The 25,364-nt window shown below is 35.8% G+C and overlaps 1 protein-coding gene across 1 annotated transcript; it reads left to right on the forward strand.

The window, feature by feature from the left end:
* The first annotated feature begins 894 nt into the window (after positions 1 to 894).
* LOC117684694 (uncharacterized) lies at positions 895 to 25,270 on the forward strand. The gene is made up of 36 exons (XM_066066730.1): positions 895 to 1,029; positions 1,311 to 1,367; positions 3,850 to 4,010; positions 4,497 to 4,745; positions 4,896 to 5,048; positions 5,556 to 5,754; positions 5,936 to 6,191; positions 6,452 to 6,617; positions 6,838 to 7,005; positions 7,093 to 7,242; positions 7,373 to 7,516; positions 7,710 to 8,138; positions 8,269 to 8,603; positions 8,722 to 8,904; positions 9,057 to 9,312; positions 9,557 to 9,704; positions 10,102 to 10,368; positions 10,690 to 10,947; positions 11,302 to 11,548; positions 12,283 to 12,508; positions 13,110 to 18,884; positions 19,000 to 19,332; positions 19,442 to 19,610; positions 19,765 to 19,949; positions 20,061 to 20,344; positions 20,653 to 20,800; positions 20,979 to 21,111; positions 21,448 to 21,704; positions 21,861 to 22,442; positions 22,552 to 22,956; positions 23,074 to 23,194; positions 23,297 to 23,491; positions 23,584 to 23,940; positions 24,059 to 24,354; positions 24,519 to 24,590; positions 24,972 to 25,270. The coding sequence occupies exons 1-36, from the start codon at positions 978 to 980 to the stop codon at positions 25,014 to 25,016; spliced, it is 13,461 nt and encodes a 4,486-aa protein (XP_065922802.1). The 5' UTR covers positions 895 to 977; the 3' UTR covers positions 25,017 to 25,270.
* The last annotated feature ends 94 nt before the right edge of the window (positions 25,271 to 25,364 follow it).

The following is a 25,364-nucleotide window of genomic DNA, read 5'->3' on the forward strand; positions in this document are numbered from 1 at the left end:
TATTCATATATTAAAGACCTAAATTTACAAGTTTCATTAATTTCTATAATTGTTTGAAGAAGCGTTTATTAATAATTAAGACAAATATGAGTAGGAGTTAACTTTGTTCAATTGTAATATTTTCATTGAAAGTCAAAAGAATCGCTCTCAAGTTTGAAATTAGTACATCTATCATTCTGTCTACAAATTCGAGACGTTCTAATAATTCTATAACATAAAAAGATAAAAACCACTTTCATACATATTTGTCAGTGATGAGCACACAAATTTACATGTACAAGAAAATGAAGATCTCACAGACTTTAATAACGACCCTATTAATTGATAATAGCGTGAGGTATCTTACACAAAACTAAACCCTTTCGCAAGGATAATTGCATTGAAATTATTTTTATTTGATTGGTATACGCTTAAAATCTCTCTCTCTCTCTCCCTCTCTCTCTGTCTCATTCAAATGAGAGCATTTGAATGCTATTATAGGAAAGAGTGTGGGCAATAGTCGCATTACTTCTTAAGAATATTTTTCAGATGTCACGAGTGGCCAATAACTGATGTAAGCACAAAATAGAGACTGAAATTTAGGTCATGAAACATGCATTGATATAAGCTTTAATCAATAGGAGAAAAAAAGTATGTCAAAAGGCCATCATGATGTTCACGTGTTCGTGGACACACGACTTTAATAAATAAAACTATTTATCTAATTACAACCAATTATGCACATGCATCCCAACAGCTTCTCGTGTTTATGCTGATATGTTTACGTAAACAGTTTTAATTCTAATGCAAATATCAACAAGCACTTTCATCAACATCCCAAAATACCGCTGAGCACTTTGTTAGCGGCGCAATGCCATAATAGAGATGCGCAAAGTGATGGACTTTTGGACTCTGACACATCCATCAGCTGATATACTTATATACACGGTAGATCTCTGCTATCAAACAATCGACTCGCAGTCGCATGAAGCGACAACATGGATTATCATTTAGTTCTTCTCTTGTCCCTAGTAGCGGGATCGCTAGCGGGTGAGTTCGAAACTTTCTTTTAAATTTGATATTACCATTTTTCGTTCATTTGTTTTACGCAAAATAATTATTTATTATCTTTAGCATCTGAAGCTTTGCAAGAACGTAAAATCAAAATTTAAGTTCTTGGCATCATTTTTTTTTTGGGGAGGGTATATTTCATCAGCTAGATATTGGAGTGCTTAACAACTTTTTAGGTTCAATTATTTGTAATTCTAGAACTACATGGTAAGAACAATATTAAATTAAACAGATAAATTTTATGATTTCTTTTCACACAGGACCTGTTCAGAGATCTGGATTATTAGGGCAAACATCGTGCGCTAAACAATGCACTGGTAAGTTTTATAATTTTCAATGTGAGAGAGAGAGAGAGAGAGAGAGAGAGAGAGAGAGAGAGAGAGAGAGAGATTTTCCACTGACCAATGCATTTCTACTTATTTTAGAAACTCACAAAATAGAACGGTGTTAAATGTCTTTGAGATTATTTTTGCGCAAATTTATGCAAGTCAAGCAGATGTTTCCTATCGGATATATCAGATACTTTTAAATAGTAATTACCAATTGCTAATATAACGTGAATCTTTATGCAAATTAAATAAATCTCTGTTCGTTTGGAAGTCTAGATTCACTTGAAAAGAATCATACATGTAATACAACATCGTTAAGCATACATGTATGTCCTTTTTAAAAAACCAAAAAAATCATAAAAATGTACTCAGCATATATATTCCATTAATGACAATAGTATTGAATAATTTCAAGCCCCTGAAAAAAGAAACAAACTAATTTTTTGTTCTTTAAATAAGTCCTGGCTTGCAAGTCAGTAACTGCTTATCTAAATAAAATACCCACAACCATTGTATAAATCGTCTAGCGAAAATACGATTTAAATTATATGTAACGTTCGGTTTCCCCCGATCGTTTTTCATTGAGCAGTATTATATCTCCCATAAATGCCATCAACTTTACCACCAACGAATATCTAGAATCATATGGACATGACCATATTTTTGAATGGCAAAACTCTTAATGTGTTTTTTTTCATAATTTTATTCATAAACAAATACAGTTGATTGTGAGGTAATATTTCCGCAGAGACCCTCTAAATTTATCTTCACCTGGGGTGCCAGGGCCCCCTAGATCAGATAGGATATAGTGTAATATGTAAAACTCTTAAAGGTGGGGGTTGAGGGGTGGCCGTTGAAATTTTTTTAAAATACAGTTTAAATCGGATCAAGCTGCTTGAACACTTTTAAGCGAATCTATTAAAGTCTACTGAACATAGATTTTAAAAAATTAAATCAGATCATAGAGGATGCTTACATTTGTGCGGGAAAGGTATTTATGTATCATAATCTATAGGCGGATTAGATCTATCAAAGTCCACTTTTAGTGAAAGAGTCATTGGACATTTGAGCGGGAAATTTAATTCATCTGATCAATATTCTTCATGTATTTTTATCGTGACATACCTAAATAAACAGGGACAAAGACATACGCATATTCTAGTCTGTTGAGAACTAAGAAAGTGGAAGTTAGTGGTTGCATTATGTGTACATTTTTAAATCAATACACAAAGTATTTTCAACTGACGCGAATTTATTTTTATACCCGCACTTTCTAAAGAAATTTCGGATATATTGTTGTTACCCTGTTCCGTCCGTCCGTCCGTCTGTCACGTTTTACTTTCTCAAACTGTTCTTACATCTTATAAACCAGCAAACTGAACTTTTGGAGTTTGATTTGGGATGTCATGTTGTTTTGTAAAAAGGTTTCAAAAATTCTCTGGTAGTCCTGGGGGTCAAATAATTGGTAAAAAATGACGTTTTTTTTGTGTGTTTTTTTTTTTTTTTTTACAAAAAAACCTTCTTCCTCGAACTCCTCCTACATTTTCAACAGTATACAAATCATCTCTTGGAATATGTTTTAGGGTATCCTATAGATGCGCAATATCGTTTCGGAAATTTCAATTTTGTTCTGGGGGTCATTTAATGGCTGAAAAATGACTTTTATTTTTTACTTCTTTTTTTTTACCCCCCCCCCCCCAAAAATGGTTTCAAAAACGTCATTTTTTTTGCAATAGCCAAAGGATATCATAGAATATGATTGGGGGTGTCATATTGAAGTGTGATCAGGTTCCAGAATTTTTTTTTTAAGGGGATCAGTGGGCAACAAAAACTGACTTTTTTTTTTGGCAAAAAAAGTATGGTTCCCAGAACTCCTTTTACAACTTTTGGAGTAGCTACGTCATCTCTAAGAAAATAATTAGGGTTGTCCTATAGATGTGCAATAAGGTTTAAAAAAATTAAACTTTATTCAGGGAGTCAAATATTAGCAGAAAATTTACGTTTATCACTAAAAAAACCCCCATAAGTGGAGTTTTAATGAGCGGCTTCATTTTGAATTAAACTGGTACAAAACAGTGTTATTTAGGGGCAAACACTTGGTGCGGGTATTACTGTCTAATGACAGCATCTAGTTTTAAATTGTCACTAAAATTGATCAATAATGCATTAATTTGGTTTAAGACTTTGCACTTATCTCGGTAAAAATAGTTTTAAACTAGCAGAGATAGCTATGTCGAGTAAAAGATAATATACAATTAACCCCAAATTTGAAATGGATCGTACAGCTTACGATCTAACATAACAGTGTGGCGTCGAAGTTGGGTTGAAGGGAAGGGGTGTTTTTTTTAATAATATAATATTCGTTACACAAATATCTAATCATTTTTTTTAATAGCAATTTTGGTTAGTTGTAAGAGTAGTTTTATTTAAAATTTAGCTATTTCTATAAACATTGTTTCTATTTTCTAAGACAAGAGTAAATTTGGATACAAGATCGGAGAAACCTACAGATTTACATACGAAGGAGAAACAAAGACCAGTATTAATGGCGGGAACAAGGAACAATCGGGACTCAAATTCACAGCTACAGCTCTTGTTGAAGTTCTCTCCAAGTGTGAACTGTCACTCAAGGTACTGAACAGCATACTTTTGATTTCACCTGTTTCCTAAAGTTTGAATATAAGCTCTTTCATATTTGCGTAACCACTCACTGGTATATTTTTTGAAATTAATTCTACACCACTGTATATAATAAAAAAAATGCTGGAACATAATGAAATCCACCAAATCGATTTCAAAATTATACAGATATCTCTACTATGTAAAGACTAATACTATGAGACCCCTTTTTTCTCTGATAACGCACAACATATGAAATGGCTAGTCCCTGAAATTGAAAACAAGATAAATGTATATTTATTACTTTATTTAAAAAATTATTAATTTACACCATAAATATACAGATATCTCTACTACGTAGAGATTAATACCGGTACTATGAGACCCCTTTTTTCTCTGATAACGCACAACCTATGAATTGGCTAGTCCCTGAAATTGAAAACAAGATAAATGCATATTTGTTACTTTATCTAAAAGATTTATCAATTTACACCATAGATAGAGGATGCTGTGTTGTCTGGATCTGACCCTAACTACCCCAAGAGTCTGTTGACAGACACTCAGTCCAACGAGTTCAAGACAGCTCTGGAGGAACACCCTCTGCGCTTTTCTTTCCAAGATGGTATCATGGAGGAGTTATGTCCCCTACCTGAGGAGAGTGCTTGGGTGCTCAATATCAAAAAGGGTATCTTGTCCTCACTCCAAAACACTATGGACACATTCAAAACAGAACAAAACCTTGTGGAGGTGATTATTAGGCAGTGTTTCTTCTTCGTGTAGTTCTTGTCTTATCTAAGCTTTCTTTTTAGAGATCACAGCTTTGTGTGTACCAATGTATAATAAACAAATGACAACTTGGGAGTGTTTAAAAATCCTTCTATGATTTCTCTATAACAGACTGATGTGGCTGGAAAATGCAGAACAAAGTACAATCTGAAACAGGAGGGATGGAGGTCAGTGTCCATTGTAAAGTCTAAGGACATCAGCACCTGTCTGAATCGCCATGGATTTGACACCTCCATGGGATACATCCTGTATGAGGTCCCCTCTGTAAGTATTGATCATTGCCACTCCTAAGCTGTAAAAATAGTCAATTCTTAGTGATACTAAAGTATTTCTATCACCATTTAAATAAAATGTGAGGAATTTATTTCCACTTAAAACTTTGAGAATCATTCCTCATACTTATAAAATTTCCTGCTTTTCTATTTTTCTGACAGTTGTTTAATGTGTAAAATTGCAACAAAAGTTAGCTGCTCATGATTTCTTATTTTTGCAATTTGATACAAAACAGCAGAATTGCTGAATTAATTTCTTGCATAAAATAAGGAAACCACAGCACTTCTGCTGACACAAACCAGAGGCTTTCCCTGCAGAGAGAGTGTTCACAAGTGTTGCCTTAATTCCCTATTCCTGTAACTGAAATTTGAGCGATCTCTATAGCAAGCACCCGCTATACTGAACAAGTCTCTGTTGTTTGCAAAAATACCTCAGATCTTATCAAGAAACATCCCACATTGGAATACCTTTGGTAAATGTAAAATTTGAACCTTGCAGAGTCTTCAGTCCCTTCCCATCATGAACAGCAGCCATGAATGTGAGCAGAAGATTTCTACAGACGGTCACATGGAGAGTGTCCTGTGTCATGAGGTTCATCTGTTCAAACCCTTCTCCCAGGGAGACAGTGGTGCCATGACAGAGGTCACACAGAAACTGACCTTTGTGTCCAAGTCCACCGGAACCACAACTCGAATGGGTACAGCGAATGTTAAATTTTGAAAATTAGAATCAAGAGAAAAGCAACTTTCCTAGATATGTTTGTACCTTGAAGTCATCAGTGTTCAAGGACACCAATTTACACAATCTTTTAAAATTCAGTTCCAAGCATGTGTTAATAAGAAGAAATGACATTTTAAATATTGAATTTTTTTTTACAGCTGAGGTCAGCAGAAGAGACACCCTCTTGTTCACCCAGGTTCATGGAGAAAAAGCAATCACCACCTCCAAGAAACAAGTTCAGGACAAACTGAAGGAAATGTGTCTGACAACAGAGAATGGCATCCGCCCAGAGACCCCTGATCTCTTTGCCCAGCTTGTCATGCTCATGAAAAAGCTGGACGCCACTTCAATGGCTGAAATCTTTGAAGATGTGAAAGCTACCTCTTACTGCCCAAACAACATGCAGAGAACCAAGTTAGCAATAGTTTTTTTTTCTTTGAAGACCTCTTTTTTGAATTTTTTTGCAATACTCTTATCTCTTTTATCAAAGATAGGAATTGATCTAAGCCTCAAGACTTGTTTGCATATTTTTTTGTACCCTGCAGTTTCTTAAATTAATTACTGTTGCTAATGGAAAACACTACTATAAAGGCAACAACCAATATTTATAACCTTGTTAAAATGTTTTTATTGGGATTTGTTCTCAACATGATTTGAATTTTCTTATACTCCAGGAAATTCTACATGGATGCCATTCCAATGGTTGGAACAGGAGCAGCAGTCAGACAGATAACACAGCTCATCATGAACAACGATGTGACTGGTGCCCTCACTGAGTCTTGGCTGGTCTCCCTCTCCTTCATACAACACCCAACCAAAGACATGCTGACAGAAATTGCTGTAAGTTCTAAATGATTATTTAATACCAGAATATAATGATTTCAGCATCATGACATTATATTCTTTCATATCCTTTTTGAAGAACTTTACCTATCAAAAATGTTAAAATACTTTCACTTTATGACTATTGGATGACCACTGGTAACTTGCAAATAGAGTCTTTTAGTTCCATTTTGTTTACAAAGGGCCTGTAATTACCTTTTTTTTTATTTGTCAATAGAAAATGATGAACACTGTTCATGGCACCAAGATTTTGCTCCCAATGTCCACCCTGATGCACACCTACTGCCAGAAACAGTCTTGTGAACAAGACAGTGACATTTCTGATATCCTCAACAAAATGACAGCCAATCTAGGCAATGACTGCAACGGCGCCAATGAAGAGAAGGTACCGTAATGTAACATCAATAAGCCTCCTAGCATGAAAATAATTTAGTGGCATAACATAAGAATCTTCATGCCCTGATTTTTGTAGGTAATCTTGACCCTGAGAGCCATTGGAAACATTGAGCAGACTCAGACAATGATTCCAGTACTGGAAAAGTGTTTTTCAAGGAAGAACAATGCCATGGGAATAAGAGTGGCTGCTGTAGAAGCCTACCGTAGAATGCCCTGTGCTGCTGATGTAAGAAATGCTTTAATGACTATCAATGCTCACAAATTTTTCAAAGTTTTTATGCTATAAATTACCAGATACTAGTATTAACTACTAGAAAATAATTTATGCTAATTTGTGTTATTTGTTTGTTGTATAGAGAAACAACCTGATAGCTCTGTTTCGTAACACTGATGAAGACTCTGAGCTGCGTTTAGCTGCTTACCTCCAAGTCATGAAATGTCCTACTGACAACATTCTCCAGCAAATCAAGGAGACTCTTATGTCAGAGGAAGTGAACCAAGTAAGCTCTTAAATTAATAATTATTTAATGATTATATCCTAAATCTTTTAAGATATAAGGAAATAATTTCTTTATGATAAAGATCTATTTAAAAGATTTGAAACACTTTTCAAAGCTGCAGTAAATTACTACCATTTGATATTTCAAAGGGATTCAGAACATATAAAAATTCATACACATGTATCTTCTACAGGTTGGCAGTTTTGTTTGGACCCACTTAATGAACTTGAGGGAATCCTCCAGTCCTTACAAGGAAACAGTCAAAACCATGCTGGAAAGTGATGACCTTCCCAAGAAATTTGACCTTGATCAGCGCAAGTTCTCCAGAAACTATGAATGGTCTCACTACTCACAGGAACTAAATATGGGTGGAATGCTGGACAGCAACCTCATCTGGTCCCCGGAATCTTTCGTCCCCAGGTCAGTGTCTGCTAACCTGTCTGTTGAGTTGTTCGGACATTCAGTGAATTTGTTGGAGATTGGAGGACGTGCAGAAGGTCTTGATTATCTTCTGGAATCCTACTTTGGACAATCTGGATACTTCAAGGATGGAACCATTAATCCAGATGAGAAGGATTGCAGCGACATCAAAATGAAGAAACTGGAAAAAATCGACAGGAATGTAAGTCTGGATACATCAAAACTGTGATTATTTGACATCATTGACATATACAATATAAACTGAATATATATGTTATAACCAAGGAATAAATGCTATCTAAATCTGAAATTTTATTCAATTCTACTTCTAGTTTGACAAGAAAGTACAGGAGCTGAAGGGAGCCATGTATGCCAGAGTGTTTGGAAATGAAGTTCTCTACAACCAGCTTGGACAATCTGCACCCAAAGCATCAGGATCAAGCTTCAACTTCTTGGAAATGTACCAGGAACTAGCTAAAGGAAATGAGATTTCATACACAAAGAGCAATATGTTCTTGGACAGCAGCCTTATTGTGCCCACAATTATTGGTCTTCCACTGAACCTGACCGTGAATGGAACAGTCAGTGTGGATCTTAAGGGCCGTGCCACCATTGACCTCACCAAGCCACACAAGAAAATCCTTATTGATGGAATCATTGAACCAAGGTATAGAGATAATGAACTGGTCACAAATATGTTAACAGTACTTGTTACAGCATTTGATCTGTTATTATTTTGAAAAACATATTTTACCAAAACCATGATGTGGATTTTTCCTTTACAGTGGAGCTGTGGAATTTGCCTCAATGATGAGTGTAGATGCATACTTTACCAAAAGTGGAATCAAAATGACCTCCACCCTCCACTCCAGCACTGGTGTCAGTACCAAGATAGAAATCAAGAACAAGCAGGAATATGTCTTCAACTTTGATGTACCAAAGACAAAGTCAGAAATTGTTACAGCCAGGTGAGCATTATGCAATAAATCAAACTAGAATATCTTGTAACACTTTGTCCCTTTCATTTTTATCTTGCACAAACTGTTCATATTTCACACCATGAAGAAGTGCAAAAATGCAGCAAATAATGTTAATCTTAACATAACCATTTTGATTTCAGGTCAGAATTATTCCTGGTTTTCAAGGATCAAGAGAAGAAGCAAGTGCCTGCTTCTGAGGACATTACCACCAGAAAGTTTTGTTCCGGACACACTATTGTCCAGCTGACTGGTCTGGAGCTGTGTGGAGACATGATGTATCCAGTCAGTAAGGACAATGCTCTTGGGTTCCCACTGAGTGGTCCAGCTCACAGTGTGGTTCTTCTACACAAGAGAGACAGTCACAAAGGTTACCAACTAGAGATCAACCAGATTGATGTAGGTTCATCTTAACACACAGGCTCATTTTCTGTATATGCTTTCATATGTGTAAACCTAATTCATACAACTACTCTTTCGCCAAGTAAAATCAAATCCAAACTTATGGAAAATGAAACAAATTACATAATTATGACTTTACATGGTTTCATTTAATTAGTTTTTTTAAGAAGTAAGAACTAAATATATCAATTCAAAAACTACATGTATAAGGATCATAATATGAATTATCTAATATTTACAGAACAAAAAGCTTCTGCATTTCAAAGTCTTCTATGACACTCCTGGATCAAGCACGGAGAGGGCAACAGGATTTGAACTGGAAGTGAACAAAGACACTAAGATCCTGAAGTCAAGCCTGATTTCTCCATGGAAGAAGGCTAGATTTACAGGTAAGAAAGAAACCACCCCACACAACAGACCTTAACTAAGTAAATCCTATTATGTTTACTATTTCCAATCTTGCTTTCTTTCTATAAACCAGTACAAATTACATCCAAAGGTAGGCCGATCATTCTTGGGCCAATAATGTGTTTAAAGTCACTATACAATGTACATGAAAAATGTACATGTACATGAATATACATACCAGCTACTGGAACATGCTTATCTTACAATTAAAATTTAGTAATTGTTCAACCAAACAAAGTATATAAATGTACCTGTTTATCGTTAAAGTAAAATTTATTATGCCTTACTTCCATGTGTTTAAATATGATAGAAATCTTTAAATGCCATTTCTCTTCAATATTTATTTCATGAATTTTTTGTTTAAATCTGCATATACAGGAAGTTTAGTTGATGGACAGAAAGAGAAGAAAATGTCTGGTCTTGCTACTGTGGACGAGACTCAAGAATACAGGTTCGACTCTTCTGTCGGAATCAACACTAAGGGCTCCCAGACCAAATATAAGCCCAAGGTGGTCATTAGCTATCCCAATGCAACCCCTCTTAGCTTGGATGGATCTGTGGATGTTGTGAACAGCAAACAAAAACAAACTCTGGACTCAGTTGTTGTACTGAAGGGAATACAAGATGATCCGATCACCATTAATGGTACTCTAGAATATGAAAATCATTCCAATTTACTTAATTTAACTAAAACTGCAAGTTTGGTAAAGAAACAAATACATGTACCTATATGGTGACCAGATAGTATATCTTGGGATGCAGGTACAGCTAAATCTAGTTGAAACATGCTTTTGATTAATGACTCATTTAGTACATTACTTTTATACAGACCACACCATGACTTTTTCAGTTTTACTCAAAGTCAATGTACACTAAACATTTTTCAGCTTTCATTTACAAATCGCTTTGTTTTGTGCTAATTGCTATATGGAATTAGATATTCTTCATATTGTGCCTTTTTTGTAGTTGATATCAAGAACACACCAAAAGCAAAAGGAGTCACCTTGAAGTATACCTATGAGAAAAAGAAGGAGTACTCTGCTGAAATCCTTGCAAAACTCTCTGACACAAAGAACAAAATGATCGCTTATCCCAAACTGTATATTAAAACCCCAACAAAGGACCTTATCAATGTCAAAGGCTCCATTTCTGGAAAACCAGGATCTAATATCAGGGTGGTTATTACAGAGGATAAGCTGTTTAGGACTCCTATAAGTGTAAAAGGTAAGTGGGCAATTGGAAATATAACAACCCCCCCCCCCCCCCCCCACACACACACAAACTTACAAACTTACAATGTAAGAAATTTGCAGATACTGATGCCTACTTATATAAGCTTCAGAACTTTCACTTCTATAATATTGTAAAAAATACTGGTATATATACAGTAAGATAATTTTCTGTTGTTTAAACTTGTTAATATACTTAACTTCAGTTGAATAAATCTTAAATGACAACAAATGATATAATACAGAATGCATTCATTTGATAATAATGATAAGAGAAATCTGCTGCTCTTAAATCTATTAAAAATTATCTAAAATTAATCTCTATATTAATACTGTACATTTTTTGAAGGGGATGTCAAAAAAATTGAAAAAGGAAAGCGGGTGTTCTACAAAATAAGAGCAAACTACAAAGGACCACAGAAAACCACGGCAAGAGTTCGTCTTAACACGGACAAGAAACCTATAAGTTTTGGGTGTAAATTGATTGGAGACTACAATTTTGTCCGCATTTTCAAATGGGCAAAGGATAAATTTGAATACAGCAGCAAGTACCTTAACAAAGGCACAAGAACACTGACAAGTATTGAAGTAAAATCGTAAGTACCAGTACATTATGTTTCAGAAAATTATGTCAGATCATTAAAACAATTTATTACCGTATAAGCTTAAGGATGATCCCCAAAAACATATTAGTCTATCCATTTGTTTGTTAATAAGGGCAACCTTTTCATAGCTGGTGTGGAAAAATTCCAGTACTCTACAATCAAAAAGGTATTAAAATATTTAGAGTTCAAATTAACTCCAAGGGTGTAGGAAAATCTCCAACAGGATACTTGAATTTGCTAAAATTCCAAATTTAATTCCCTCATCCATCAATATGACAGTACATGAGGAACATTTATTTGTGCCAACAGAATAGAAGTCACAAGTCAAACTCAAACATAAGTAATACAATGTATAGCTCTTTGTTAGTAATTTCAATTCAATTTCTGGACGATTATGGCACTTTACCAGTATATTCAAATTTTATTTGTCACTCATATACACCTCTTTGACCTACAGTAATTTGATAAGTGTCCATCTTTGTATCAAAAGACTTTAAATGTACGGTAGTCATACATGTTTTTAATAAATCTGGACTGCAGTTATCAAAGTTTACTTTTCTCTTTCCTTCATCCATCGTCGTATACCCACGGGTGATCACGTCTTTTACTTATAAGTAAAAGACGCCATCACCCGTGGGTCTCCGACGATGTCCTTCATCACTTGACATTATTGCTGTCTTTGTATCATTCATTATAACTATAACTGTTCAGTATTTTTATTTCAGAGACTTCAAATCATCTCGCTATTCCACCTACAACAACCTTCTCCAACTGAAATCTGTTCATCGTTCTAATCAAGTGGTGGAGATCAAATCTTCCTTTGACTATGGAAGAACTTACACCAGCAAAGTTAATAAACAGAGGGCTACCGTAAATGGCATCGCAAAATACAACTTCAAGAAGAATGGTGCAAGCATCAACTATAATGTCTCCATTGGTTATCAACCAGCTGTAAGTAATCATATCTATTATTCCAAACTCAAGAAATAATTAAAAATTAGTGGTTCTGCACTGATTGATTCCAATGTGCAGAAGGACTGAGATCATATATTACAGTACCTTATTTCCATCATTTATTTGCACTAACTGATAGTGTAAACATAAAATAAAAATATGCTATTTTCGAATCATTAAACAGTAAAAAATGTTTATATTTCTTTAAGTTTGTCTTGAGATAAACAAAGCTTTATTAGAACAAGCATGGTTTTTTCTGTCTGTTAGAACTCTTTAATAAATATTTGATACAAATTTGATGAAATATTATATTTGCAAAGTATGCACTCTGTTTCATCGAAGAAAAAATTACTTAAAAATAACCCAATTTTATGCAACAAAATAGCATTAAAAGTTCACAAATATCTTTAAATTGAAGGCATCTGAAAAAAATTGAAAATCAAGAATAAATTTAAAATCTATATTTGTTCAAAGTAAATATATATCATAAAATTAAATTATAATGTTCATTTGAGCGGGCATATCAGGCTCTCAGCATTTACCGGTATATAACTTCTAGTATAAGGTATGGAAAACAAGGTTCTTTTTCATATTTCAGGATCTGGATGCTTCCATCACAGGCACACATTCACACACACAAAAAAATGTTAAGTCTAACTTCGCTATTCGATACGAAGACAAGAACAAAGTAACCGCCTCCCTAAGACTCAATGATGAGACCAAAAAGATCCCCAAATACAGTGGAAAGGCTACACTTTCGTACCCGGGAAGAGACATTGAAATAGAAGCAACAGGATCTCGAAAAACTGACAGTATGGGTGACATAAAGTTAGTTATTCAACACCAGAAAGGGGCAAAGTCCATTGTAGCTGGAGAGTTCAACCAAAAGTCCAATACATCAGTGGAATTTGCATCAAACCTCAAAATCTACAATCAGAAGCCAGTCTCTCTAAATGTTGCCACTGATATCAGCCTAGCAAGCCCCAAACTTGACATGACAGTGGTCTATGATAATGATCAGTATGCTGTTATGGCATCAGGGGAGTACCAACAACAAAAGTATGGTAAGATCATGTCCCATGTTCAGTACCTTCAACGCAAGGTTGCAGTTGAAGTTGAAGGTGGAGATAAGGAAGGACAGTACATTGGGAAAGTGGATGTAAGTTGGGATGCCATTCGTAATGCAGACAAAAGAGTTTTGTTGCAAAGCATTGCAAGAGTAAACAGCTGGAAAGACTTCAGAGTTATCTCAAATCTTGAATACCCTGGTCAAAAAATTGCAGGAGAGCTCGAAAACCTTATCAAGGAGAGTTATTCTTACAAGACATCTGGATCAGTCTCATGGATTCCTAATCAGAGGGTATTTGCTGAAGTAAAGCTCATGGACAATCGCAAGAAATATAGAGGGGCAACAGAGGCTTCTGTGTCTATTCAGACATCTTTCCAAAACTTTGAGGAAATCAATGTCAAAGTTGGAAACAGCTACACTAAACATGAATATGAAGTACAAGCTGGTGTAACCTGGTCAAAGGGTCAAACGGTATCAGTGACTGCAACATCCAAATATCCACCCATGATAGAGGACCTAAACCTCGATATTAAGATGACCACACCATTTGAAGCCTTTGGAAACCCACATGTGATTCTGATCAACAAGCTCTCTTCCTCTCAGAAATCCCACAGTGCAAGCTTACAAGTAGAGTGGGGACAGAAGCAGTTTGTTCATATTGAAACAAATGGTGAAAACATTGCTTATGAACTTCAAAAAAGAGAGTTTACAAGAAATATTGGGTTCTCATCCAGCATCCTGAACTATGAGAAAGTTATCTTTAATATCACACATGAAGATAATTTAGAGAAGTTCAGATCCGTAGCTGTTATTACTCATAACAATGACAAATACCTGTACACAATAACAATGGACCACAAGTTAACAGGATGGCAATTAGACAGCCGAGGAACTTTTGATATCAAGGGACCCTATGACACCATGGTACTGATCTGGTCCCACAAAAACACTGACCGTGATATCAGAAGTACAGCAGAGATCAACTGGGGAAAGAAACAGAAGTTTACAGCCGAACTGACAGGTGATATCCAAACTGTTCCAAATCATAAAATTACAAGCAGATTCCAGATGAATGTCCCATCTTCATCACTGAGGAGAGTTGATGCCGTATTTGAGCATGAGAACAAGATTGGATTCATCAAAACGCTGGCTAAAATCATTGCTGACAAAGAAAACATCGGAACCATTGATTTAAATTATGGAAGACAAACTAGTAAAACATCTGTGGACCTTCAAATTACCAGTAAATACATGGACGACTTCAGACTCAAGTCTTCAGTAGAGAGTGCTAACATGCCAATCAAGTCTAGTTTAGAAATTCAATGGAAGCCATACCAAAAAATCACTGGGTCTTTCACTCATTCAGACATTTTAAATAATATAGAAAGCAAACTGACCTTAACTACTCCTTTCCCACAAGCCCGCAGTATTATCATTGATGCCAGCCATAAATTGAATGGTGTGGATTGGGAAGCAAAAGGTGCTGTTGAATATGCACCCATGCAAAAAATAACAATTGGAGGAATCTACAACATACACACAACTAAAAAGGCTCGTGTCTACATCACTTCACCTTTCCCAACAATGCAAAGATTTGAAACAGGGGTCAATTTCAATGGTAACTGGAGAAAGTTTTCCACTGACTTTGATTTTGAAATCAATCCTCTTGTAAAGAAAATAACAGCATCCTCAGAGTGGAACCATGATCATCTTAACACCCATGGATCAGTCAAGCTGAACACACCATTCCCACAATACCCTTATATGCAGGCTGAAATCCGTAGACAGAATAAGGTCACATCAGAAGAAACAAGCTTCATGATAGAGTATCTACCTACCCAGAAAATTGAAGTCATTGGTTCTTATGTTGCTCAACCTAAAAATCTACAAGGAACATTCACTGTCAAAACTCCAGGAAACGTGCCAGCAGTTATTAGTTACAGACAAAATGGTGACATCAATGCATTTGTTAATCATGCTGAAATCATTTACAATGAAGATCAGAAAGTTGTGTTGGACACTACGTTTGGCATTGAACCTAAAGTGTCTGGAACCTTCCATATGGAAAGCCCAATTAAAGGTTATAACACTGTAGATTTCCAATTCAGCCATGAAGGTAAAACATGGAAAGATCTGAGGACACAATTTCTGTATGGCACTAACAAGGAAAGAATTGAAATTGAAACTATTTTTGACATAATTGGCACCATTGAGGCAAAAGCCATGATTAAAACTCCATTTGAAGTTTTGAAAATTGCAGAAGCTAGCTTTTCTCATGATGGTACATTCCCAAATCTTAGAACTAACATCAGGGGCATTTTCAACAACTACAGTCTGGAAAGCAACCTTGACACATCTCACTCCATGAGAATCACAGGAGGTAAAATTAATTTAGCAACGACATTCCCAGCTGTCAAATTCATAGAATTAGCCATAAATCACGAGGGATCATTGGACAGTTTCCAAACACATATTGAAACTACTTACAACCAAAAGTTAATCCAGGCTGACACAGTGTTTAGTCATTCTGATGACTTAACAGCATTCACTTCCACTTTGATTACACCACTGCAAGGATGGGAAAAAACAATGATAACTTTTAACAGAGATGGACCACTCAGCAATTTCAAATCCACAGCAGAAATCAAATACCAAGATAAAAAAATTGCTGCAAGCTATGACCACAGTTTTAAAAATGGTGATGTAGCAACCACAGCCACACTTTTCACTCCATACACCAATGATATTGTGTTCACACTTTTCACTCCATACACCAATGATATTGTGTTCAAGTTCGACCAGGATCAAAAGAAGAGAGGGTTCACAACCAATATTGAGTTCACAATGGGAACCGACAATGAATGGAGATCCCGCACAAACTACAAGCTTCGCAACAATGAATTTATACTAGACATTGATGAAACTTTAATTATGGCAGGTGAAAGATATACTGGAAGTTTCAATATTGATCATGCAGGAGTTCTTCTGGCATTTTCCACAAAAGTTTCTGGAAAGTTACAATCACACAGCATAGGTACAGATGTTGAATTCAATGCACAGTCACTAGATGATATTTCTGCCTCAGTGAAAATTGATTCATCCTTCAAAAATTACACTGAAATGGATCTTGCTGCTACACACAAACTGGTCCAAGGAAAATATAAAACAGGAGTCAAAGCAAGTCTGGAAAAGAAACATACAGTAGCTGTTACTAGTGAAGTCATTGTTCAGATTCCAAAACCTGGTATTAAAGTTGATTTGCAAACATCTTTGAGTGGCTATGAATCAGCGTCTGTCATCATTAAATCTGATAAATCCTCAGATAAATACAAAGGAGAGATCCAAATTGTGTATCCCAATGGAGATACAATAACAGCTGATGGTACATTCAAGGCAGAATTGCCAGTTGTAGATGCCAACATTCAGGTGACCTCACCTTATAAAGGACTCGAAAGTGTTGTGGTCAAGGCAAAGTCATCAAAATCTACCGCAGACTTTGAAGTTAGATACGGGGACAGTCAGAAGATCACATGCTCTATGTCTCATATCATTGATCTTCCAACTATCAATGTAAATTGGGCTGTCACTACTTCTACGAACACTGTGTCTGCAGAATTCAACAACAAAAAAGTGGGCAACAGATACACAACCACCATTTCAACCAATATCAATGGTAAGAAGAGTTCTGCAAAATCTATGGTTTCAGTTGATTTACCATCAATTGATATGGAAGTTTCCATCAAGGATTCTCCTCTCAAAGAATTTGTGGACTATGATGAACTCCCATCAGATTTAACACTAGTTGTTAGAAATCAAGTTGGAACGCCGATGATATCCACAGACATCTACTTGACTGTTGATAGCACCGAAAATGCCAGAATAAAATCAGGAATTAACACTGATGATATGGTTGGAGATATCGTTATAACCTTTTTAGGTGAAAAACTCATTTCCATATCTCATAACGCAGAGGACAAGTGGACACGCACATCAAATGCTGCTTTGAAATGGAATGATAATAATCACATGTCCACTGCTTCAAGATGCATGATAAATCTACCTGACATTGACTGCTCAGTCACAGTGGAATCAACATATTACAAAGACATTCAAATCTCTGTCATGAATACTGTAACTGATCAACTGATTTCCTCTTCTGCTTCCGCTTTCTTTGGAACTGCGCAAAGATACAGTGGAGAAATGACCCTGTCACCTAATCCATCTGATATTCAGTTCACCTTGAAACTTTTAACTCCACATGAAAATTTTACAGCATCAGAAGTATCATTCACTCACATTGAAAAAAGTAAGACTTACTCAACTAAACTGGTAGTTTCTTCTGACAAAATTTCCACCATCACTCTGGAAGGCAGAAACAGACTCCAGACCATTTTTGATTTGGATCTTTTCGGCAAAATAACGAGTGATTTTGAAGCTATTAAACTTTGTCAACTTAGAGTCACAAGTCGAAAGGAAGGAGATGAATATATCATGCAAGTGGAAAACATTATGAATCCAAGAAAAAGAACAATTGTTGATTTATCTGTAGTTTTACCTGGTGAAAACCAACCACAATCTAAAATGCATCTTTCTATAGAAACACCTTTTGATAAACTGAAGAGCTTCAAATATAAGGACGATGGAACTTCCAACAAAAATGACAAACTGATGAGATCTTCAAGAACTGTCCTTATCCAGTATAATGGTGGTACATATTTGGATATAGATGAGGCTGCAGACATTTTGGTTGATGAAGACTGGCTATTGGATTATAAGCTGACTTTCAGACATCCTAGACAAATGGAATATTCATTCAATTCAAAGAAAGAAAACAACCTTTTTACAGGAGAATCTATCATAAATTGGAACAAGGCAGACATCAATAGCAACTTCCAAGTCAAAGGCCAAGCATCCATTGTTAATGACAAAGACCTTCATAATCAAGTACAACTGGAAGCTATTCATGCTACAAGAACAGTTGGTATTGATGCAATTCTTCATAAAACTTCCAACACAAAGAGGTCCAAATTCATTGTAACATGGGACAAGGACAACAGCAAAAAAGCAGGATTTGACCTTCACCAAGATAACAACAAGTATTCCACAAAGGTTGTAACTCCAACAAGATCAATTGAGCTAGTCAATGAATATGACGACAGTGCTCCTAAGGTATGGAGTGAGAACACCTTGTATTGGGATGCAGACATGGATACAGACAAAAAAGCTGGTATTCGCCTAACATGCTCCTCTGGCGAACGCAACCATGACCATAAAATTGACATCAAACTGCCAACTTTCAACAAGGTACAACTTTTTCAAGTGATAAAATCATTGGCTTTCTTCTGAAACATTTTCTAATTAATTTGTGTGTGTGTTTTTGTCCTTTTTAATATCATTTTTTCTCTTTCTATTTCTACAGGAATACACTATCAGCACATCCACTCGGCAAACTTCAAAATTATTTGAAAGCACTGTGGAGTTTTCCTACTCCCCAGAAAGGAATAGGAACATAGTAATGTCAGTCCGATTGGATGATAAGTCTACAGGACCCCAGTCCTCTAACTACAGCTGGGCTATAGGAATGTCTCAGAGATACAGTAACCTTGATATGACTCTGAGTGGACACCTCGGACAGTCTGATGACATTGATACAGTTGGTGCCAACATTCAATATCTCACCAACCAAAGAAAGACGGAGAACTTGAATATGTTCATGGAGATCAAGAAACTGCAGAGAGAGATTGGTCTTTATGTAAGTATTCACTGATGAGTTCACCCATCCCAGTTTCTAATTACATTTTACCTGGAAGGTAATTCATATCGGTTTTTGTCTCTGTTTTAATAAGAAATTTATGTTTTAGATGTATGATCCGAAAGGAAAATCTATGGGTATCATTGGCCGTGTAGAATCTACATCACCCCTGCTGGTAACGGTAGGCTGTTTGGACGAGGGCAGGCATTCTGAGAACCTCATAGTCAAAGTGGATGAGAACAAACGAAGTGTTGAAATCAAAGCCAAATATGACTCGGGTAAACTATTCAAAATGGCTACGCTTAAATGAACATATGAATAAAATAGTTCATATTCTAAATATTTACTTTTATGATAAAGAAAAATTAAATAACTTTAATACAATAACTGTTCCATGTTTTTATATTTTCCTGTTACGTTTTCACTGATTAGAAAACCCCAACTCAGCCCTACACATGAAAGCAGAGTTGCCAACCAAGAAAGATCTTCAGGTTGAGCTCTACAGAACTGGTAACTTTGAGCAGGTCACTGAATCACTTATCAACATCCAGCTCAAAGACTCAAGAATCCTACATGGAAAGATCAACTGGAGACCAGAAATGTTTGCTGATGCCATGGTAACATACCTTACACTAAACAAACATTACTTGTCTTTTTCTACATTGGATAATTTTGAAAGTTTTGTGCTTAAATTGTACAATGTAACATGTTTTAACTTTGGCATTCAGGAATTTACAGCCAAGAGAATGATGAAGGATGCCACAGAAGCTAATGCTGCATTGTTAGAAGTGGGAACTGAAATTGCTGATGAACTGGCTGGAAAAGACTCCAAATTTAGCAAGGAGTTGATGGTTGAGATTCAACCTTTTGCTGAAGCTCTGGCTAAAGAAATTGATAACTTCCAAGATGAACTTAAAATCTTTAAGCAGAAACTGACAGAAATGAAGAGAGACAATGATCTATATCTTGGGGATATGAGCCAGTTCTTCAACAACTGCACTCAAGAATTCATGTAAGCGCCATGAAGTACTGTAAATGCAATACATTATATTTGTATTCTATTTTGGGGTTTTGGTAGAAAGTACATCACTAAATTCCTTGCATATACTTAAAAAAAACACATAGAAACCTACTACATGTACTTCAAATCATTGGAAAAATCATTTTCGGCCAAATATTGTACAAACTAAATATGACACATTTACAATAATCTACCAGGTATTCAAAACAAGTTAAAGATTTTTATGCCTTTTTACAAAGAAAGTTAATATCAAAGAAATATATTATAAAAAGATAAGATTAATATTGTTGTTATTTTAGTGTACAGTATGAAAAAGCCCTGAGATCCATGGAGACAACATACAGTGACCTGAAGACAAAAATCATTGAACTATCCAATGATATCAAGACTTATCCATTTGAAAAGGAATACACCAAGATAGTCAATGAACTTTCATCCAAATTTGAGGTGAGAACAGAACTAAAATAACCAAACATAACTAGGGTAGGGTATGAGGGTCTTTATAATTATAAACAAACATCAACTTTTAAGTAACAAGGCAATGGTGAGTGGTTAAATGGAGTTGAATTTATTTTGATCCAGGTTTACATATAATGATTTCTCGTAATTTTTATTTGTGGGACAGGAATACAAGACAGAGGTACACAGCATGATGATGAAGGAGGTAGGCACAATGACAGCTAGCATCAAAGCAAACATTCGCATGCTTCAGCGGAAGATCAAAGAACTCCTCCAAAAGACAAAGGCAATCGCCTCAGGTATGGTTTGTTTTATGCATGACATTCTACCCAAGATCATCAACAAAATTGTTCAAAGTTTTGTTTGGAGTAGAAAGTTACATTTGCAATGATTTTATTTTGCAATTTGGGATAAAATGGTTTTCAGCAAGCAACAATATTTTCATAGTATCAAGTCTTTGTTTTTAGTTTTTTGACAAATCAATAAAGGACTCTGTCCTGGTTCCCAGCGAGAAATATTGGAGACAATACTGATCTCAAGAACCTTGCAAACTTTTCTTGCACATGAATAAAAGTTGGTTTTCATGAGAAAAACATCTAATACAATGTATTTTCATAGCTGTATCTCTTTTACAGAAAAACTGGACTTGATCCTTCAGCACCCTGACATCATAAAAATGCAGCAACAAATATCTGAGAGACTTCCAGCCATGCCAGAGTATAGCATGGTTGTTAAAAAGGTTAAATCTGCAGTAAAGAATGTCGATCCTATGAAGCCCTACAATGATGTAGTTACAAAGGTGACTTCGGTTGTGCAAAGCAAGTACGAGGAACTCAATCAGGACAAAGACTTTGTCAAATTCAAAATACTCATAACGGAAATTTATGAAGAGGTAAGTAGATAATCATCTTACTATGTATTTTACGTCAGTTACATCCCTTACTCTCACTGCAATATATTATCAAAACAATTATTTTGTTTATTTTTCAGCATACCTGTTCTTATTACCTAGCAATTTTACTAAGAATATGTTTTCTTTTATTTATAGCTGTCCACTGGATTTGAGTTCCTGTCCATCAAGAAGCAACTCATGGACATCGCAACTCAAATGCATAGTGACATCAAGAAATTTATAGTTGAGGACATTGCTGAAATGAAGATTCTGGGATTGGACAAATCCAGAGTCATCGCTTTTGACCCTGAGAATGGCAACATTGAAGTCGAAATTTACATGCCCACTGGAATGGAAACCCTAGATCGTCTACCAAAGATACCAGTCACAAAATTCAGGAATGTCATGAAAGACTTCGCAGGCAAAGTCCAGACTGTTATCCCTGACTCAGACTTCAACCTCTGGGACATTTACTATAGAGTTAGACCCGCAAGTCTGCACCCCATCGACTGGATTCCACCATTCAAAGGGTATGCCTATGTGGCTGGTAACAGGCATTTCATCACATTTGACGGAAAGAATTTTGACTTTTCTGGAGACTGCAGCTTTGTCTTGACTCGTGACCTGGTTGACAACAACTTCACAGTCATCATGAACTACAAGCCAAATGAGAACATCATGGATAATCTCCTGGTTCTTGCAGAAGGAAAAACCATTGAAATCTTCCCAGATTTCACTGTAAGTCCTCTACTCTGTCCTTAGAGTATTCAATATACATCAAGCTACTTATAGCCATGAGTAACAAAAAAAAGTGTATTCTATTTATTCATTATCATCTTGTTTATAGGTAAAGATTGATGGCAAGCCCCATGAATTCCCATACATGTCACACAAGCTGAGCCTGGAGAGAGTAGGAGACTGGATCAAACTAGATACCGGACGTGGTCTGATCATAACCGGGGACCTCCCAAGCAACGTTTTCACAATTGAAGTCAGTGGCTGGTACTTTGGAAAATTGGCAGGTATACTTGGAACCTACAACAATGAGCAGTACGATGAACTGACAACAGGTGACAACAAGATTGTCAAAAATGAGGACAGCTTCTACAACAGTTGGGAAGTCAGCAAGAAATGCAGGCCCAATGGAAACAATGCTGTGGACATCATCCAGGATGAGAGTGATGTCAAGTACATCAAATGTGCTAAAGTCCTCAAGTCAACCGACTCGGTGCTCAGGCCATGCTTCAGACAGGTAAGTGTTCATGATCATGACCGATGAAAAGTGCAGTGGTATTGAACTAGAATAATAATGAAAGTTGGTCTTTACTACAGAAAAATTGATTTACTATTTGATATTTATTTCATTTAGGTTAATCCAGACAAAGCTTTTGAGATGTGCTTGAACCGAGATGATATGTGTGCTGCCTCCAGATTCTATCTTCATCAGTGTCGTCAACAGGGTGTATATCTGCCTCCTCCTAAAGAATGTGGTATGTTTCTAGCATGTTTTCATCCTCATTTTTTCTTCATTGCAAATAGTGTGGATTTATACCATACAACCTCTGTTACATTTTCTCCCTATTTTGTTACAGTTCAGTGTGTTGCCCCCAATGCTGAGAGTTTCGAGGCTGGTGAGACCATTAGGATTTCTGCAAGGAGTGATGACTACCAGCCTATTTCGTCAGCAGACACAATCTTCATTGTGGAGGAGAAACCATGCAATAAGGAGACAACCAAACACCTTGGCTCTCTAGTCTATGAAGTTGAACAAGAACTCACTAAAGCTGGTATGTTCTCTCTCAATACCTGAAGAAAAATCTCAAAGGCTTTTATGGATTCTGTAACTATAGACTGACTATGTCTTTGCCATTATTTTTAGGTATTTCAAACAACAAATATGGATTGATTGGGTTTAACAAGAAGGGATCACACAGTCATACAATGGATGGCCAGTTACTCAATGATGCTACCAATTTTGTCAAGGGTGTAGAAAGTCTCACCTTCACTAGCTACAAGACAGACACATTAGATGCTATCCTCCAGGCTGCCAATTATCCATTCCGTGCCGGTGTTGTCAAGAACATTATTCTTTTGCAATGTGGAGGTTGCTCTGATCTCAAAACCATTCAGTACCAACAAGTTAGACACACTCTGCAGGCCAGAAACATTCAATTCCACATTCTGAGAGACCAGGAATTCAAGCTTGGAAACAAAATTCCAAAACAGAAAATCTTGGGTGTGTATGCTTCCAGTTCTTAATTAATGAAAAAGTTGGAGGGTCTTTTGGGATTTTAAAATAAATTGTCATGGTATCAGGGATTGGGCAGTTTGAAATGTAAATTTTCTTATTACAGGAATGGACCGCACAAGGAAATATGTCCTTCAGAACTCTAATGACAATAGCCTTGAGAACATGGGTTATTCAGTGGACACCTGCTCACACCTGGCCCTACTGTCCAATGGTTCAATCTTTGATTCCAGCTCACTTTCCCTAAAGAAAGTCCGCCACCAGAAAATGGCCATTGACACCATCAGTAACCGCATAGCTAAATCCTCTTTACCCTCCCAATGCCAAGTCTGTACTTGTGAGGCCGATGAGACTGGGGCTGCTAAGTCAGTCTGTAGAAGTTGTTACTCAGAAATGACAGATGTAAGTTTACATAATTATTTCTTTAGGACTGTATAATTGTATCTATATTTTGAGTGAAAATTACCTTCAAACTAGTACAAATAACTCATTTCGAATACCATGGAAGATTATTCAAGCTTTAATGGCTAACAATTGCTAACCCCTTTATTCTCTATATTTTGCAGTATATTAGCCTCTGGTGGAACACATTTAGGCACCCAATGACCATTGAGCAAGAGATTAACAAACAGTTTCAGGTAAATTGAAATTAATTTATCTAAAAAACCAGCATTGTAATTACATTTATAACCCGATGAATGCAATAACTTCCAATAAAGAATTAAAAACTAGAAAATATCAAAATACAAACTTGAGTAGTAAATGCGTGTCCAGCAGTCCAAGTATTATGAAATAAGATATCCTCTACTGGCATACTTTACCAAAATCTGCTAACCCGGATTATGAAATATACCAACAAGCAATTGCAGCTCATAATGCCATGTTTACTCTAAAATGAATTGTAAACTGTAGATGTATAACAAATTCAAAATGAAAGGAATGCAGAACAATGATACTGTCTTGATATCACACAGATGGTTTTTTCATAATTTATTTTTTTATTTTACTTTTTATTTTAGGAGTTCTTGAATGCAAAGAAAAATTGGGCAGTACTGACAGCGTAAATGAGAAAAATTAACAAACTTTATACCTGATGATCCCCCTGTGATTTGTGCAATGATCAATGCAGAAAAAACATTATTAGTATCATTACAAATGTACTCATTTTTATCACTACTCATTTTTATTCATTCAAAACTATCGTGTGATTTTTCCTCTTTAATCTTACCAATCAAAAAAATGTTTGAATAAAAATCCTGTAAATACTTTGACTTTATTTATTGTTAAGCAATATGTAATAAAATATTTGAATAATGAATGGGTTTTATTTTTTTTGCTTGACTAACCATTTAATAACCATTGATACTAAAATATGCATTTTATAGATGCTTGGTTTTAGAAATTTACCAATA

The sequence above is a fragment of the Magallana gigas genome, chromosome 7, assembly GCF_963853765.1.
Source record: "Magallana gigas chromosome 7, xbMagGiga1.1, whole genome shotgun sequence".
Classification (NCBI taxonomy): domain Eukaryota; kingdom Metazoa; phylum Mollusca; class Bivalvia; order Ostreida; family Ostreidae; genus Magallana; species Magallana gigas.